The 20,059-nt window shown below is 39.2% G+C and overlaps 1 protein-coding gene across 1 annotated transcript in view; it reads right to left on the bottom strand.

Moving 5' to 3' along the window:
- Positions 1 to 20,059, bottom strand: part of Usp13 (ubiquitin specific peptidase 13) — a 144,986-nt gene that overhangs the window by 77,123 nt on the left and 47,804 nt on the right. Inside the window, exons 4-6 of the mRNA XM_070025844.1 lie at positions 13,992 to 14,113; positions 6,680 to 6,822; positions 3,953 to 4,137 (exon numbers count right to left, since the gene is read on the bottom strand). Coding sequence (XP_069881945.1) covers positions 3,953 to 4,137; positions 6,680 to 6,822; positions 13,992 to 14,113 — 450 coding nt within the window. The remainder of the gene's footprint in view (positions 1 to 3,952; positions 4,138 to 6,679; positions 6,823 to 13,991; positions 14,114 to 20,059) is intronic.

Below are 20,059 nucleotides of genomic sequence, written 5' to 3'. Positions count from 1 at the left end.
AACATCACTTCAGCTAAACGAGTTCAAGAGCCTCTATCACAGGGCACATGCCCTGGGTTTTATACTTTCTACAAAAGAACCTAGAGAAGGTACTCAAATATTTTCACCTATATGATAAGATGAACTTAAAAATTCTCCTCCTAAAGAAAAAGAATAAGGAAATAAATAAATATTCTCCTTTTATAATAGCAACAACACACACACAAAAGCTATGGCAAATAATAGATTTTATTCTTTGTAGTTATTGTTTTGTTTTCATTTTTTGGGGTTGTGTATATGAGAGACAAAGAGAGAGGGAGAAAGAGAAAGGGGGGAGAGGGAATGCTAGAGGTTTAACTCAGGGCCTAAATACTCTCCCTTAGCTTTTTCACTCAAGGCTGGCACTCCACCACTTAAGCCACAGCTCCATTTCCATTTTGACTTGCTAGAGATAAGGTTTCACAAGCTTTTCTGCCTAGGCTGACTTAGAATAGCAATCCTCAGATCTCAGCTTCCTGAATAGCTCTTATAGACCATGAGCTACTAACGGGTTAATATTCTTAATAAATGAAGAGTTCTTAAAACTAATATTAATATACATACTGGAGAAATCATACCACAAGTGACAAATGTTTGGCCTCACTCAAAAAGTAAATTAAAACATGATACCAGATAAGAAAGTGTTTTTAAAAGCCTAAACACCTGAAATTTTCAAGAAGTTGTTGAAATACACTACTGGTGGGAATGTAAATTATGACAACTGTTTATAAAACAAACATGGCAAAGATTCAACCCATTTTCATAGGAATTTGTCCTAGACAAACAGCCAAATATTTATATCTATACAAAGATGTCCATTAGAATAAAAAAATCAAATTCTACTGTACAGCATCTTTATAATAAAATTTAAAAAATCAAATTCTAATGATTCAGAGCAGAAAAATGAAATAATGTATAGAATCATCATGAAATAGTAAAGGACACTTAATCACACAAAAATATAAGAAAAATAAAGAGTAAAACTTTACTTCAGTCTGATCCAATTTTTATGAAAACATGGGTGTATGAACATGAATTGAGTAAGACCTTAGAAAAAGGAAAAGCTGAAAAAAATTGTCAATTCCATTTCATATTCATTGGATACTCATTTGTCTAGAGATATCACTATTGATTTTCAATTTATTTAAGCCTTTCTCCTTATTCCCTAGATATTATCCTGAACATGTTTCTTGTCCCATCAAGAGTAAAATATCAAATTTTCCTTCCTCAAATTGAAAGCAAAGAAGCTTTAGATTTGTCTAAATACCAGTTAGAAAATATTTCCCACTAGAAAAAAAGAGCTCTAGAAAAATTAAAGACCCACAGAGGATAAATTTAATCTTTGCTTTCATCATAGACACATCAAAGTAGTAGAACCTTTAAATTTTATATGCCAGTTATTTGACAAAAACATCTGTGTCTGATATGTTTAAGATCTGGAGTGGTAGAGAAAGATGAGTAAGACATAGCCCTATTCTTAAACAACTAAAAATGTAGAAAAACTAAACCACACATATACAAATTGTTAATCCTGATTTGGCTTTCTGAGAATTGGATTTTTTAAAATACACAAAACATGCTAGGTGCCAGTGGCACATGCCTGTAATCCTAGCTATTCATAAGGCCTCTGAGATATGAGGAATTGTGGTTCAAAGCCATACCAGCAAGTCCATGAGACTCGTATCTCCAATTAACCAATCTAGAAGTGTAATTGTGGCTCAAGTAGTAGAGTGCTAGCCTTGGGTGCAAAAGCTCAGGGACAGTGCCCAGGTCCTGAGTTCAAGCCCTCGTACCAGCAAAAACAAACAAACACAAAACCTATACTAAACATGATAGAAAGTAAGAGAATCTAAATTTCAATATTCTCCTCTTGCAATTTTATTAAAAGAGCTCCTGTATTAGAAACTCTCTCTAACCCCTTGAAAAGGCACAAAGATCTCTTACAACACTTTCTCAATGACCAATGCTAGCTAAGCACATACTGCAATCCTGACTCCAAAAGCAAGTCCTGAATTTCCTCTTTAAATCCTGGAATATTTAGGTGCAGATCTGGTGTATATACAGGTTCACTTGCTTTGGAAGAAAATGTTTGGTAGCAGAACCTAGAGACCATTGCAGCTACTTTTCTTTAATGAGTTAAAATAATTCCATGAAATTTGGAATTTGTGAAACCAAAGAATCCTGACATGACTTATTTACTAGCTTTCAATTATAAAATAAATGCAAAACTATACCAGTTCTGTTTAGCAAGGGTTAGTAAGAAGTATCCTCTAGTGAAAAGTCTTTGACCATTAACTCTAAAGCAAGTTTAGTTCCATCATAAAAAGATAACTAAGAAAAAGAGGAAAAAGAGAAGACAAGCCACATTATTTTCCTAAAGCATCATTTGACCATAGAACAAAGAACAAAGACTAAATAAAGCTGGAAGTTTGGAGATACTTTGACTGAGGATTGGTCTTGATTTGGGTTTGATCACTGTTTTCAAGAATGATTGGATGCTGGCTCTAGATACTGCTCAATATTTAAGCTTTTCAAAGGACAGCCGCTCATTTTGTTGTATAATTGCTAAATGACTCCATGTTCTTGAACATATATATGGTATATGGAGGGTAGCCAGGAGGAGGACACAGAAGAAGTGGGAAATGGAACAACATACAATAAAGGGGCCCATCAGCTGCACTGGAATAAAAAGAACTAAGCAACCCAAAGACAGCGATGGGAAGGGAGGAATGAGAGGAAAAAAGGGAACAGCTTACACTAAGCAAAAGGAAAGAAATGTAAACATCACCTGATGTGGAAGAAATAATTGTACTGTCAAAGCTCATAGAATTCACAAACTTTATAGACCATGATAATGACAATTTACCTTGTGATGGTTAAAATGTGTTTGTGATTTTAACTAAGTATCACTATTCCACAATACTGTGAAATATGTGAAATTTATGTAATCACCTAATCTCAATTTTAAAAAGAAAAGAAAAGAAAAGTAAGGTAAGAGAAGGAATTGGATCGATGGGTGACAATGTTGTCAGACACTTTGTATTCATATACTGTTTTGTAGACTGGGAACTTCTTTGTACAACTACTTAAAGATAATAATAATAATAATAATAATAAATGTTAAAAACAATTAAGTTTTTCATTCTTTTTTTTTGGGTGGGGGCCTGAACTCTGGGCCTGGGTGCTGTCCCTCAGCTCTTCAGCTCAAGGCTAGCGCTCTACCACTTAAGCCACAGCGCCACTTCTGGATTTTTTCTTTTTGCTTATGTGGTGCTAAGGAATCGAACCCAGGGCCTCAGGCACGCAAGGCAAGCGCTCTACCACTGAGCCACCTTCCCAGCCCCAAGTTTTTCATTCTTGACCAAATATTATTTCTCTTTCCATCACAAAATGGTAGAAGGAATTAACTGTACAAACATGACCCAAACTAACTCTATAAATCATGACAATTGAAAGAAACAACTAATTCTGAAGCTGATGTTTGAAATAGCGTAATCCTTCAAAGAATGTGAACAACATCCTGCCTGGTTTTCCCACACTCAACACAGAGAATTCTTTACAATTCATTAAGCCACTTGTTCCTAAATACGATTCTGCATAATGAATTGTCTCCTCCTACTGTTCTGGTAGTGATTCTATTACGCTCATTCACTTCACTAATCCTGATTCCCACTACTATCCTCTTAGCCAAAAGGTAAACAAAAGGACAGTAACAACAGTCACTTACAGTATTACTGTGTCCCAACATGTTCAGTGTTTTATGCTCCCAAGTGTTCTCAAAATGAGGACTCTGAAATTATGGAAGACTAGAAAACTTGCCAAGTTAACTCACAGTTAATAGGTAAAATCAAGATTCAAATTTGTGCTGAGTTTAGAGATTGGCTATCCATAAGAAGCCACTTCATGTTCCTAAATTCAGTCAAAGCAAACTCACCTGCCCCGTCAGGGGTGATGGTTCCCAGCTTCACAGCCAGAGGGTAACCCATGTCTCTGTAATGCTCCAGTGCATGCCCATTCCCCCCGGAGCTGTCAAAGAACCACTTTCCACACAGGACAGAGCCATCGGTCAGATTCAACCAGAGGTTCTCTCGCAGGTCGCACCTGGCACACTTCCAACCACTAGAAAGTCATCAGAGAGCGGTCAGAAGAGCCAGAGCACAGAATCAACAATAACAACAAAGAATCTAACACATAAGAAAAGTATCTCAAGGTGGAGGTCACAGGACACCCTTGATAAAATAACAGAGACTGGGCTTCCCACTTTCTCTCCCAAAAACCTTATGGCTACTAAGTGACAGTTGATACTGTTTAGGCAGATAGGGACAGACAGCCTCCAGGTGGGGGTAACACTGTCTCATCTTCCTGGGGGACCCTGAGGATAATGGAGATGGCCCATGGAGCCTACCCCACCTCCTCATCCAAACAACCTTGAAAACAGTATAGCCAGGGGGAGCCTACCCCTTCCTCTGAGAAAACAAAGACTTTGATGACTCTGGAGCAGACTTGGACAGGGGACAGGTGCCTTCTCCCCTTGGGGTGAGATAGAAAGTGACTCAACCAGATGGGAGCTCAACCAAAATGCACCAAAAGAGGGACCCACAAGCCTACAGTGGGGCTACCGATTTCCAGGCCCTACTTTTCACCCTCTTACACAGAGAAGTCTAAACCCTTGCCGCTGCCACGGCTGCTTCCTCTTCCTCTTCCTCCTCCTCCTCCTCCTCCTCCTCCTCCTCCTCCTCCTCCTCCTCCTCCTCCTCCTCCTCCTCCTCCTCCTCCTCCTCCTCCTCCTCCTCCTCCTCCTCCTCCTCCTCCTCCTCCTCCTCCTCCTCCTCCTCCTCCTCCTCCTCCTCCTCCTCCTCCTCCTCATCCTCCTCCTCCTCCTCATCCTTCTCTTCCTCTTCCTTGCCTGGAAATCCCTCGGGTAAGATCTCCTATGGCATAATGCAGCCCTCCCAGTCAGGAGTTCAGATTGGGGGCTTATACCAACCTGCTAATATCTAAAAGGCTTTTCCTCAGTTTCCTCTGGTGTCTTACTTTTTCAAATAAGCACTGCCTCTGTTCCCACTCCTCCTGCCTCATAATTCTCTACCTGGTGGACATCCTCTTCAGACAAGTCTGTTACTTTTGCTTTCCATTAGTTTGGCTCTCAGCTTCTTACCCTGTCATCTTGTATCCTTTCCTTCAATTATTTATCAGATTGAGACAACGAACCCAAACCCTAGAACCACAACAGAACCATTCAGTTCCCTGCCTGCCTCCCAGATTAGACCAGCTCTTCCCAGCACTTCCAAGATGCTCTTAAACTTTAGAAAACTGACACAGGAAATGGAGGCTAGGAAAGGGGTCATTTCCTCACAATTCTCACATGAGGGACAGACAGCAGAGCTTGAACACGTGGCGAGCACTGAGGTTCCCATGTATAAAAGCATAGGCGGCTCTAAAGTGTTAGCCATACATGGTGATCTAGTTTAAATAAACCCCCTTCCTGCAGTCTGGATCTGGAGGGTCCCTCAAGGGCCCATGTGCTGAAGGCTTAGTCCCCAGTGTGGCACTATATAAAACCTGTAACAGGTTTGGGCTTTGTGGGAGATCTTCCAGTCTTTTAGGGGGACACCTACAAAGGGGACATTGGAACCTTGGCCTCCTCTCTTTTACTCCCCATACCTCCCCATCACACGATGTAAGGCCTCAGCACTGTGGCCTCCAAAACTGTGAGGCCAAACAAACGTTTCATCTTGTTCATCTTACGCATTTGGTATAGTAACAGAAAGCTGACTAACACACCCTGGCCATATATCCAAATTAATAGGGAAAAAATAAACTAAGTATGAAATATCTGCCATGTGTTAGGGAATTTACAGAAAGTTTTATCTTAATTGTAGTCAATACTGACCAGCATCAGTATTACTATCTGTGTTTCTCCATGGAGAAAAAATGAGGCCCAGAAGTGACACTCCTTTCCTAAGTGCACAAAGAACACAGAAGTAGAGCCCTACTCTTGCTACTCTCACTATTCTTGTCCTCCAGGAGTCACCTTGTAAACACACTAGCAGTAAGGTGGAGGAGATGCTAATTCAGCCCAAGGAATATTTCTGCCAAAATGTGACAACTAAACACTGTATTAAGTTGAGTCCTCCTATAACAAATGTAAATGACTTGTGAGGGAGGTACCCTAGAGGAGTAAGGCAGACAGACAGAAAAGAACAGGAAGCCAGGACAGGACATCTCAATGAGCCACTATGAACAGCTGGGACTCAGGCCAGCTGTGGACTAGGAAGACAAGTGTCCCCACCTGGAGAGAGGAAGCTGGGTAGTTTCCACCGCCTGCATGGCTCCTAGTCAAGGCTGTTCCAGGAAAGGAGAAGGGAGCTTTTATTCTGGGGCACTGCTGCTGTCCATGCCTGCCCCAACTGGCTTCCTCAGGGGGAGAAGCCCTATAGCATAGTATGTGTCTGCAACTGGCAGCTTTGATGTGGAAAAGGCTCTAGAGCTACGTGCTGAATGTGTTGTGTATCCATTTCAAAGGCACAATTTTAGAAGTATTGGCCTTATTCTTACTAAAAGGTATCTGGTAGAATACATAATTCTTAATTCAGAAAAGAGGTAGAAAACTTTGACCAGCTGTAGAGGCTAAGGTTCCATTTTGATATTTGATTCTGACCTTGGAGGAATCCTGACTCCATTATCCAACTGTGTGAGGTCATTGGCATATTTAGACACTGGCAATTCATTTTCCCATGTGTCTGAGTCTTGCTTTCTGTATGGAGATTTTGAGCTGAGAACAGCATCACAAGCAATTGTTACCTGTAAGACAAACACAGGTAGAACTTTTTAAAAAATGAAGAAGAAACATTTGAGAGAATAGCAACTTCTAGAAAGTGAATTTTAAAGCTTATATATAAATACATCTGAGATGAATAAAATTCAAGTAAAACAGTTACCTGGAAAGTAAGATGCTAGTTTTCTTTGCTTTACTAGAAATCTAGCTAAATTTCGTTCTACCGCACAGTTTAGAGTATTGATTGGCAAATGATACAAGAAAGCAAGGAAACAAATTCAGTTTTTAAACTCAAGCTTAGAGGTCAGATTGAACTATTCCTACTACTTGGTCAGCAGAGTGAAAAGTATAAGGTAAGCAATGACAAGGGTGGGGCTAAAGCACAGAAACACCTAGGATTTTCCCAAATGATCCGCTCCTCCTAACCAATGTACCCTGGGATATTCAATATTCTCAATTCATTACACAATGGCATGTTGTCACAGATACTTGAATGCAACCATAGCCTGGTTCCATTTCTTAATCTGGTGCAAATGTGGCTCTGGACATGCCTCGGTGTCTCCGTGCCACATGTCCTCATCATGAGCAAATCTGTGAGGTCCTGTTTGGCACCAACTGCCTTCTCCCAAACCCATATGTTTATTATCACCTTTTCTGCTCTCTGAATGCTATTAGCTATTTCTAGCTCTCTTTAAAAAACATTCTTAAATGGTACAGCCACTTTGGAAAACAGCTTGGCAGTTCCCAAATGACTAAACAGAGTTAACATAAAGCCCAGATATTCTACAACTAAGAATATATGCAACAGATATGAAAACAGGTGACCACACAGAAACTCCTAATATTTTTACAATTAAATAAAAACAACCCAGATACCTATCCATGATAAGGAGAATATAAAATGGAATGTAATAGGTTCATAAAATGGAATATTATTTGGCAATAAATGGAAATTAAATACTGGTGCATGCTACAACATGAATACATTTTGAAAATACATGCTAAATGAGAAAGCCATTCACAGAGGAAAGCATATTTTATGACCCCCACTTATATAAAGTGCCCAAACAGATAAATCCGTAGAGACAAAAAGAGGTTAGTGAGACAGGGGATGGAGTTTGAAGAATGTTGACTTATGGTGTGAGGTATTTGGTGGGACAATAAAAATATTTTAAAATTAGGTAGTAGTGAAGGAGGCTCAACTTGCTTAGAATAATAAAAGCCCTTAGAATAATAAAAGCCAAAGGAAAGCTTGTGTTCTACATCACTAATATTCTGTACCATTTTCTCAGCTGCCATTGACCCAACCATTCAGCCCAGAAGCATCTGCTATAAAGCCTCTATCCCAGACAAAACTAGAATATACTTCTACACTTCAGCCTCCCTCATCCCACCCACCATCCTGGCTCCCCACTACGACTACACAACAGCCTTACAGTTAGTCTCCTTTCTTCCACACATATTCCCTCTTCCTTTCCCAGAAGCCAGTGATCTGCTGTGAAAATTAGATTCCACCTTTCCCCAGTATGAACTCCCCACGGTCATACTTAATACTACCAACGGATGACACTCAGCCTGGCAAAGGCAGGAAGAAGGATTAGTGCTCTAAGACCCTTTCCAATTTTGTGAGGCTAGACCATAAACCCTTAGCACTTCTCATATAGCATCCTAATCTTTTCAGTCTAGCTTGCTATAGCATTTTTGTTTCACTGACTACCCTGTTCATGTCTCCATCCTCCCCTGGATTTTATCAACTCCCCTCCCCACCATTATATCATTTTTAGGTATTATGGCTTATAATGCATGAGGGTTTTGAACAAGATTCAGATGTAATCTTCTCTCTTTTCTTTGAATACCTTCCTAGTGAAACGAATACAATTTCCTTAGACTTTTGGGGCATGTACAAAACACTAATCTAGTGTTTATCAAAAATCATTCCGATTCCCTTTTTATGGGTCCACAGCTGAAGATCACAACCAATCATCTTATAATCTACATTATGAATTATTTTTCCTTGGACTTTTTATCTGGAGATATACAGTCTCCATAGACCTCAGGTTCAGAGGTCTAAGGACCTCAAGAACTAGCTCACACTGTCTCTTAGGTGCTAGTGATTAAATTTTAAGAAATGCTGCATTCCTATTAACCACAATAGCCAAGAAATTGAAAAAAATCCTACATGCCCACCAACTGGTAAACAGATAAAGAAAATTTGGTACAAGTGCACAATGGAATAGCATTCATACAGAAGGAAAGAAGGAAGGAAGGAAGGAAGGAAGGAAGGAAGGAAGGAAGGAAGGAAGGAAGGAAGGAAGGAAGGAAGGAAGGAAGGGAGGGAGGGAGGGAGGGAGGGAGGGAGGGAAAGAAGGGCAAAAAAGGGCAAAAAAGGGCAGGAGAAGATGGGATGGACTGGAGATCATTTTTATGTTAAACAAAATAAGCCAGGTATAATGTGGGGCATAAAAACTTGAAGTTACAGAACTTGAAAATAGATGGTGATTAGCAGAGGCTGAGGAGAGTGGTAGAGAGAGATCTGAAACTGTTAGTTAATCAATCTAAAGTAAATTTAGGTAAGAGCAAGAAGTTCTGGTGTGCTACTGCATCCTGTGGTGAGAACAGCCAAGCACATATTTCAAGAAGTTAGAAAAAAAGGAATCTGGGTGCTTTCACCATTAAGAAATGATCAATGTGCCCACAATGGTGGCTTGGGCCTGTAATCCTAGCTATTCAGGAGGCTGAGATCACAAGATCAAAGTTTGAAGCCAGCCCAGGCAGGAAAGTCTGTGAGACTCTTACCTCCAATTAACCAGACAATTGGAAATGGAACTGTGGTTCAAAGTAGTAGAGCACTAGTCTTGAGCACAAAGGCTCAAGAACAATGCCCAGGCCCTGATTTCAAGCCCCACAACCACCAACAACAACAAAAAAGAAGTGAAATGATAAATGTTTAAGTGACAGATACATTTAACCTTTAACCTGGTTTAAGTTAGAGACAAGAGTAGTGGTGCATGTTTATAATCCCAACACTCAAGGGCTAAGGATGAGCTGGGTGGGGAGATAGTAGGGAGGGGACCACAAGTGTGAAACCTTGCCTTAAGAAAATGAAAATTTAACCATTATATAATACATGTGATATGCCTTGCCATGTGTAATTTTTCTTTATATAAAGCAAGGAAAGGATTAAGAAATTTTGCAAGATGGTTGTTAAACACAACTATTATTAAATGACATAGACTTACAAGTATCTTCTACAAAGGTAACATATTCCAAGAATCCTTATTTCCTAGTTATTTATTAAACTTACTATTATCTACATACTGTTGAGGTCATTTATATCTACATGAGCTGGGCGGCAAAGATTCCAGGCTGCAGTTTGCTACCACTCCTCTCCTTCCAGGACCATATTCAGGATCACACTTAGTGACATCACACTGTTACCCTGACAGCAACCATGGAGGTGTATCCATTCAAAAGTCAGCATATACTAACAAGCAGGCTGTTTCCCTCAGCAGCCTATAGTTTGCTAATTACAATCATGCTGATTGTAATCATTCCTGATTTTGAAAATAAAAGCACTGGAGCTTTCATTTTCAAGCTCAAAGAGCCTTACTGTGAACTCCGCATCATTCATAGGTCATTTGACTATCTGGTAGAGTCTACTGAATAACTCTCTCACCTGAAATTGTTCTGAGCAGAAACGCTCAAGAGATGAAGGAAGAATCTCCTTACTGGGTGGTTTTTGTTTCATTTCCTTTTGGGTTTTTTAATACTGGTACGGAGACTTCAACTCAGGGTCTGGACCCAATCCCTTAGCTTTTTCACTCAAGGTTGACAGGCTACCCCTTAAACCACAACTCCACTTCTGGCTTGAGATAAAAGTCTCACAGATTAATCCAGGTTTGGTGAATATACTTTGTTGATGCTTGTGTTTCTGAAGATATTTGTAACAATATATGCCATCACAACAATATATGTCAGTCTTCATGATCAAAAAAAAAAAAAAAGTTTCACAAATTGACCTGGCTAAGCTGGCTTTGAAGCTCAATTCTCAGATCTCAGCCTCCGATGTAGCTAGGATTACATGGTCATGAGCCACTAATACCATACTCTTACTAGATGTTTTTTAAACTAATTGTGTGTTTGTGTGTGTGTGTGTGTGTGTGTGTGAGAGAGAGAGAGAGAGAGAGAGAGAGAGAGAGAGAGAGAGAATGTATGTGCTTGTGTATGCCAGTCCTGGGGCTTGAACTCTAACCCTGGGCTCTGTGAGCTTTTTTGCTAACACCTAGCTATTGCTTTACCACTAGAGCCACAACTCCACTTCCAGTTTTTTTTCTAGTTAATTAGAAATAAGAGTCTCATGGACTTTTCTGCCCAGGCTGGGTTCAAACCCTAGTCCTCAGGTGTTAGCATCCTGAATAGCTAGTATTACAGGCAGGGGCCATTGGTGCCTAGCAAGACTAATAATTTTTTTATTTAAAAGTTCAAGGGCTGGGAAGGTGGCTCAGTGGTAGAGTGCTTGCCTTGCATGCATGAGGCCCTGGGTTCGATTCCTCAGCACTACATAAGCAAAAAGAAAAAAGCCGGAAGTGGCGCTGTGGCTCAAGTGGTAGAGTGCTAGCCTTGAGCTGAAGAGCTGAGGGACAGGGCCCAGGCCCAGAGTTCAGGCCCTATGACCAGACCCCCCCCCCAAAAAAAAGAAAAAGTTCAAAAAAGAGAATCATCAATGTGAAAAGATCAGCCAAGGTATAAAGTATAACAATCAGCATCTTTTATGTAGATAAATCCTTTTGGCTATTGCTAGATAAATCCATTTTCTTTCAATCATCCCACTCACATATTCCAAATAATTATTTTGTTGTCATTATTTTCCTGTTTGTTTGTTGTAGGACATTCTCAATATGTAGCCCAAGCTTGTCTCAAATACAATACTCAACCTCAAGATTGCTAGGAGTATAGATTTACACTATCATTCCTAGCTTTGTTCTCCATTTGTGTATGTGTGTGTTGTATGCTGGTTCTGGACTTGAACTCATGGCCTGCATACTGTTCCTTAGCTTTTGTGCTCAAGACTAGCACTATACACTTGAGCTACAGGTCCATCTCTGGCTTTTTGGTAGTTAATTGGACATGAGTCTCATGGACTTAACTGCCCAGAGTTGGCTTGGAACCCTGAGCCTCAGACCTCTGCCTCATGAGTAGCTAGGATTATAGGCGTGAACTTCTTGGGTCTAATTTTGATCCTATTCTTAAATTATTTCTTTAAAGTAATAAAGTTTTCACTTTAAAGTATTCTAAAACACTCTTAAAAGTATACGTTATACAACTATGCAAAAGTAATAAAATTAATTAAAAAGAAATTGTATCTTGCTGGATTTGGATTTATGTGGCACTTTCCTTTTAAATAAGAACATTTATACTTCTACTCATGCTCTAGATACACAAATTATTTAAGAAGATTTTTAATTTTTTTCACATAAAAGACTATCCTATTTGAATGAGAGGAAAATATTGTCATAAAATTTATTTACAGTATGCTTCTTTCCAACAGCAAAAGGGCAGTAAGAATTCTCAGTGCTACCATGACATATGCTTTAGTATATAATTTCAGGTAATGAGATGAAGTAAGATCATTCTGTCACTAATACATTTAATCCCTGGCAACAGCTACATAAGTCAACATAGGGAATCAGAGAAAGCAAAGGGAATGTAACTTAACTCTGCATGCTTCATTGATCACAGCCTACTTCATACTTAAGTAGAAAGGCCACAGCAATGAGTACACAAAATTTAGATCTAAAGTAGATTTGACTAAAAGAAGTTAAGTGGTAGAAACCTAGTCTCTGGGGACATGGAAACCCTAAGCACAAATGTCCTATTTTGGCAACAGCAGGTGAACAGATGGCTGTAGACAAGGAACATCCAGAAGACTCTGGGTTTAAAGACTTGGCTTTGGTTCTGGCATAGTTTGAGGGAGAGAATGAACTGGCATTTCTAAATCCAACCTGGCCTGACCTGCCTGCCATCTGAAGTCAGGTTCTAAAAAATCAGAGAGAGGAAAAGAGACAATGAAAGGAAAGAGGATAGAGTGTTAGACACAATACAGGAAATAAGGGGAAAGTGTGGCAAACACCTAGTGCCCCTGCAGAAATGCTGACCCCACTTAGAAGATTCAAGCACCAAAGGAAAGACAACAGTCATGGCCCATACCTTCGGTTTTCACTGAGGGAGGCTGATAACAGGAGGATCAAGGAAGGATGCCAGCTGTGCAAAGAATTTGGCATACAGGAGAATCACAGTCCAGGCCACCCAGATGTTATCCCCAAAATAACTAGAGGTTAAAAAAAAGACTGGATGTGTGACTCAAACAGTAGAGCTCCTACCTAGCAAGCACAAAGCCTAGAGTCCAAACCCCAGTAACAACAACCAAAGAAAGGGAAAAACCCCAGAATCAAATGGTTCAGGAAAATGAACATCTTTCTGGAGACACAAGTTCAAAAGAAAGGAAAAGGAAGAAAAGAGATAGTAGAGGGAGGACGAAAGCATACCTCTCAAACAAAAACTCTTGAGAACAGTCTTAGACCTCACAGGGAGCAAACCTGCAAGAACTTACATTTTTCCAGAGTTCCCACAGACCTGGGGCTTGTAAATGTCTGGTCTTCTTTCTAATTATGTGTCTTTGTTGTGGCAGTATAATATTAAATCCTTGTGGTATTATAACATAATTATAAATATTATAATATTTAATGTTTCCTAACAAATTCTTATGTGGAAGAACAAAATGATTAAAAATACTGTCATCCCTCTGATCAGAAGAGCATCCTTGTTACCATTCCCTATGCATATGAGATGCACACTTTGAAAATGAAGCAACAGACTGTGACCAAGAGAAAAGAAGTCAGCCCACTCTAGAAAAACCTAAAATCATAAGCAATGAAGCTTACAAGGCATAGAAAAAGGAGATAGGCTACCTGACAATGCTGGAAATGCAACTTTGTGACACTCTAGTCACAGAAGCAGTACGCTCATTTCATGCTTGGTCTTCTCAATTTCTCCCATTCAACCCACTCCCTCCCTTGCCCCTACAGCTCACACCACACACACACACACACACACACACACACACACACACACACACACACACACCCCTGACACAGAGTCACGCTCATCTAGCTAGCAGCTGTACACACTCACTGACCAGGGCTGGTAACTCCTCAATATTTGGTAGTGCTATTTCATAGTGGTCTGGGAATATAACAAGTTTGGCTTCATCTTCATATTCATAATCGTCGCTATTTAAATCATCATCAGTATCTAGATCTGAGGAGAAAACAAAAACAAAGAACAGGAAGTGAGGAAGGGAACATCCCACACCAAGGCAGCACACACGGAAAGTCAGAAATTCACAGGATGAGACACCAAAGAAATGACATTTACAGTTTCCAATCTGAAATGGCCATCCATCTACCCCAACCAGAAATGCCAGGACCTGTCCTCTTCCATAAGCTCTGTACATTTATTCTGTGGCAGATGCATGAAGAAGATGGGGTCATATCATATAGACTTGTAATCAGAATAGATATACATGGTAGATTATTAAATTCATAAAGATTTTGCAGAGAATAGATTGTTAATTATGAGGCTTGGGGTCCCATAGCACCTGATTTCACACAAATGGACAGAAAGATAGGAGAAAGTACATGGGCTGGAGAATAAATAGGCCTAATTCAATATGGAACCCAAAACTCAATGTTACTTTGGATGAGTCACAAACTCTAAGCCCTGTAGTTTCCTCATCTTCAGTATTTCACAAAATATACGAAAGAGGTAAGAAATAGTAGACAAGAGACTTGGCACAAAATAAGTAGCTGATAAATGGTAATTATTATTTAAAAACTCAAATCACTCTCTTTGACTTGTCTGTCTCTCACTCTTGGTCACTGAGACCTTACACAGTAAACTAGAGTGGAATGCTCATCACACAAGCATCTTGTTTCCTCTGCAGAGAATTCTCAGTAAGAAAGATGAGCTTCTCTAGATAGTTGTCCATCAAATCCTCACCATGTGCTGAGTTAATCTCTGCTAAAGGTTAGGTGAAGCCTCAAGGAAACCTCTTGTCACAATATTTACACAGACATTTTGGCCTTGCATTTATAGAGATGCCAGCATCCAAGGTCATGTTTGTGTATTTGTATGTTTGGAACTATGGTGACAGAAAAATTGTTTGGCCTTACACTCTACTTTCATACACAACCCCAAACACAAATGGGAAACAAACACATGCAGAAGCATGAGCTCTGTGAATGAAAGAAAGTTCATTTATTGTAGGGGGCCCTGGGGCTATCACCTGTGAACCAAAGGCATAGGTTCTGTAGTTATCTGACATGACTTCAGCAAAAATCTGATATATTTTTGTGTATAAATTTTGCTGTTTAATTCTCAAAAGTGGAACAGTTTTGAACAAAAAGTAAGATACCAAGGATACCAGTAGCTCATGCCTATAATCCAAGATACTCAGAGGGTGAGTCATGAGGATCTAAGATAGAAACCAATGGGGACAGAAAAGGCCATGACTTATCTCCAAGTAACCAGCAAAATACCAGAAGCAGAGATGTAGTTCAAATGGTAGAGAACCAGCATTGAGCAAAAAAGCTAAGAGATGGCACTCAGATCCTGAGTTCAAACCCCAGTACCAGGATATAAGCAAATAAATTTTTTTTAAAAAAAGAAAGATACAATGAAAACAAGGTCTGAACATTTTAATAAAATATTCTAAATATGAAGACGCAAAAAGACTAAAATAAAAAACAAAACAACTTTGCTAAATAACCACAAGAACCTAATCTGGAAAAAAAGGCCATTTTATTAGTTTAATAAATAAATATATTGTAAAAAATGAACTATGCACCTGTGGGGAGGGAGGTGAGGGGAAAACTGGAAGAGAAAGAAGAGGTGACATTGTCCAAAAGGAAATGTACTTATTACCTGACTTTATGAAACAATAACCCCTCTCTATACCACCTTAATAATAACAATAAAATTCTATTTTAAAATAAAGAAAGAAATAAAGATATTTATTTAAAGGAAATAATTTAAACATAGAAATTTTTTAAAGCATTCCTTATGTTATAAAAACTGAATGCCCAATAGCTAGGATTATGGTTGTGAGCCACAAATGCCTGGCAGGAAAACACATTTTTATAGAAGAATGCTATCTAATAAATGTTGAAGCTATGACAGGATTAAAGAATCACTATTGTACAATCCCTAGTGAAATAACTGACTCTAGCACAGGTCACCAATGTGTGTTACATAAACCTATGAGGTGAGAGATGGATGGGGAAAGTGGAGAACTGAATAAAGAAAATATCAGCTCACAGATTTCTTTTCTTTTTTAAGAAGAAATAAATTCATTTATTTGTGTACTGATCTAGCTTCAAACTCCAGCTCTCAGATCTCAGCCTCCTTAGTAGCTAGTATTACAGATGTGAACCACCAATGCCTGGCTTCTACATGTGATATACACAAAACAATATGTTGGAAATGATCTGTACAACTTGGGGGGTGGAGGGTTGGGGAGAGGACGAGTAAGAGAAAAATGAGGGAAGGGGTAACAAGTTTGACAAGAAATGTACTTATTACCTTACTTATGTAACTATAACTCCTCTGTACATCACCTTGACAATAAAAATATAAAAAAACAAATGCCCCCAATATCTATAATTTAAAAAAACTGGAACCTACATGGTCAAGAAAAAGAATATTTAACCCACTATAATATTATTAAAATAATAGTTATTTAGACTATGCAGAGGTGTGGAAATTGTTATGCTCTGTTAATGGTAAAAATGCAAAATTAATCTTCACTGTAAGGACAACTTATTATAATGCCCACAGACAAAAAAAGGAAGGAAATTTACATTAAAAATGGTGAATAAGCTTTTGTGTATTCTTAAAATCTTTATCATTGACATAGTACTGTGCACATAACAATGTTGGATCACCAAAGTACAAACCTTTTGGTTTTGTGTATAGCTTCAACTCATGAAAGATGAGATGTCAGGAAGAATATTTTCTGGCTCTTTACTACAGAAAATGTAGTCACTTACTATTTCAAATCTTAATGAACTAAGAAATAAGTGAGCAATAAAGTCCAAACAATCTTACTCTCACATTTACAAGCTATGTAACAACCCTGGACAAGTCTTTCCACGTTCACCTGCTCTACAAGTAAGTGAGGGATTACATCTACAGCCCAAGATTGTTAAGAAGACTAAGCTAGACAGAGTTCTAAGGCACTTTGGTACAGATCTGGTGGTTCTTGGGGCTCCACAAGTAATAATTAACATCATCATTGTCTCTTTTGCCTTCTCTATGTTCCTAACAACTAAGACAATCAAAACTGTTTCCTTTCTCCAGCTCTGAAGCAATGTTGAAATAAGTTCTAGGAACACCATGACATCATGAGGCATGTTCTATATTATCAACATGTGGAGAACATACGACTTTCAACTGCTCCTAGACTGCAAGCTCACAGAGGGAGACATATGGCCAGTTTACCTGCCATATCTCAAGCTCCTACAAAGTGCCATGCAAACAGTACCCTTAGTACCTAGCTGTTAAGAGGACTTAAACAGCAATAGCACACAGTGAAGTAAAGGGAGAACATGAAAACACTTGCTGTGAGTGGCCCTGATGAATCTGATCAAAGCATGCTACATGCATGGATGAAAATGTCACTATGAAACTCCCTTATACAGTTCATTTATACTGATTACAAAAACCAGCTACTGTGTTGTTTTATTCATTACCACTGATCTGTGCTTTAAAAAGCAAGACTATTGTCAGGCAAAAAAAAAATTGTTGTTGTTATGCTTCTTGATACTTAAAAGTTCTCCTAAGAATTACACACTTGAGAATAGTGAAAACAATAACTAAATCCACCTTCAGTAGCAAAGGCTGATCCTATGGGCAAGATGTAATAAAAATGAGTAATGACATATGTATCACAGAGATTCAGATCTAATGATAAATTGGGTAGACAAGCATTGAGACAACATAAAACAACTGAGCTTATGTTTATCTACTCTCTAACCACATACTTTCTTCCATATTATAGTAAAATCAACTGCAGGTAATGCCCAAAATCTATTCCTTTACATTTTTACAAATTCAGTGTCTAGCCCATGTGTCTGTTATAACTCTAAGGCTTTATGCTATAACTCAGGCTCCAGCAAGTGAATGTTTCACAGTTGTCTTTTATTTTTTAAACATTTTAATCCAGCATGGGTAACCAATATTTGATTTTGTGTGCATGTGTGCTGGTTCTGGGGCTTGAACTCAGGGCCTTAGTTTTGTCCACTCAAGGCTGGCTCTCTACTACTTGAACCACTTCCAGATCTTTGGTGGTTAATTGGAGATAAAAGTCTGATGGACTTTTCTGCCCAAACTAGGATCCTCAGATCTCAGCCTCCCAAGTAGTTAGGATTACAGACAAAAGCCACTAGCACGTGGCCTCTTATGTCTTATGTTTAAGGGAAAAATCTAAGATTTCTGTTGAATATATATGACCCACAGCCATAAATACAAATTGACATATTTCTTTAAACCAACTTGTACATCTCTGAAAATGTTGAGGTGAAAAATCTACAGGACCATCACTGCATGGGGATAGGGCCAAGATCTCCAACTCACTCTAACAACTGGTTTCCCACTGAGGCCATTAACTGACTGTACCCAGATGAACACTTTCTCTGTGATGAAAAGGAGTCCCTTCCCCAGCTCTACATCCAGAATCTCCCTGGGTAAGTGGCCAGGACCATACCTGTTTCCCACAAGAAGCCTAGGCTGTGTGGGAGGAAATGAAGCCCTAACCTAAAGCTGGACTCTGATCCCCTGCTCAGAGTTCTTTCTGCCTGATGGTACTGACTTCATGTAGAGGAGACAAACTGTCCTGTCCTGGATTGCAAAACTGGACCAACTATATTCAACAAAATTGACAGGGAAAGTCCTGAAAGCGGAATATGCCCTCAGAAGGAAATGGTAAAGGAAGTTTATTTGATCCTTCCAGTCAGAAGTTTTCTAAATAGTCCTATTCCCAGAATTTTTTTAATAAACTTTTGTTTCTCATGGAGTATGAATGCCTAGACTAAGCCCTCCAAAAAAATGGAATTTAAGCTCCCTGACACTCCCCCTCTCAGACACAAGAGAAATTTAACTAATTTACCTCTATTTGTGAAAATTGGGAAAGGACACTCAAACAAAAATATGAATAATCAGGACCATTTTCCATGGCATAGCAACAATGTGGCATTTTCATTAAGCATATAGCAGCTACTTACTCATCTGGATATATTTATAACCTTTATTATAAAGCACACATTCCCAGTCCAAGCCAGGGTATTCCTTTAAGGATCCTGGACTCCCTCTTCTCACACCTTCATTCCTTTGTCCTTAAAAAAACACCATGTTTCACCCCAGCTTATTTCTCATATTCGTAAGATTTCATACAGTTATAGGTTATTTGTCTAAAAGACAACTAATAGTCTCTGCCCCACTTACAAACATTAACAAAGAGTTACCCAGACTCTCCATTCACAGCACCCCTAAACAACCCAGGACTTTGTTTCTCAGTGTCCCTAAGTCTAATCATTCTGTTATGTAGCAGTTAGGGTCAAATAATTCCCTAAGTATTTATGTGTTACAACTCAGTAACTACTTGAGGAGTTTATACACATATGTTGAAAGAAAATGGTTTATTTTGTTCTTAAGAGATGGGTGCACCTGCTGAGCAGTGTTCAACCTCTATTTTAATCACACTGGACACTGCCACCCTTATTTCTTCTCCCACATTAACTTTCTCATGGCTCCTGACTTTTACCAGGAAAACCAGGCTTTACAAAGAAATGAAGTCATTGGAAAGGATAACCTAGTAGTACAGCTACCTCAAGCTTAATTCATGCAGTATTTGAGTGTTGTTGCCTTCTTGAAGACTCTGTGTGTGTGTGTGTGTGTGTGTGTGTGTGTGTGTGTGTGTGTGTGTGTGTGTGTGTACAAGCATGCAGTGTTTGAGCTCAGAGCTTTGAGCTCACCCTTAGCTTTTTCTCTTCAGGTAGACACTTTCCCATGACCCATACCTCCACTTCTGACTTTTTGCTGGTTAACTGGAGATTAGTCCTTGGGTATGTCTTCCCAGGCTGGCTTCAAATCATATTCCTCGGATCTCAGCATCCTGAGTAGCTAGACTTACAGGCATGACCAATGTGC

The sequence above is a fragment of the Dipodomys merriami genome, unplaced genomic scaffold (genome assembly GCF_024711535.1).
Source record: "Dipodomys merriami isolate MVZ:Mamm:240054 unplaced genomic scaffold, mDipMer1.0.p SCAF_173, whole genome shotgun sequence".
NCBI lineage: Eukaryota > Metazoa > Chordata > Mammalia > Rodentia > Heteromyidae > Dipodomys > Dipodomys merriami.
Note: the sequence above shows the minus strand (reverse complement) of the source record. Positions and strands in the feature narration are given on the sequence as shown.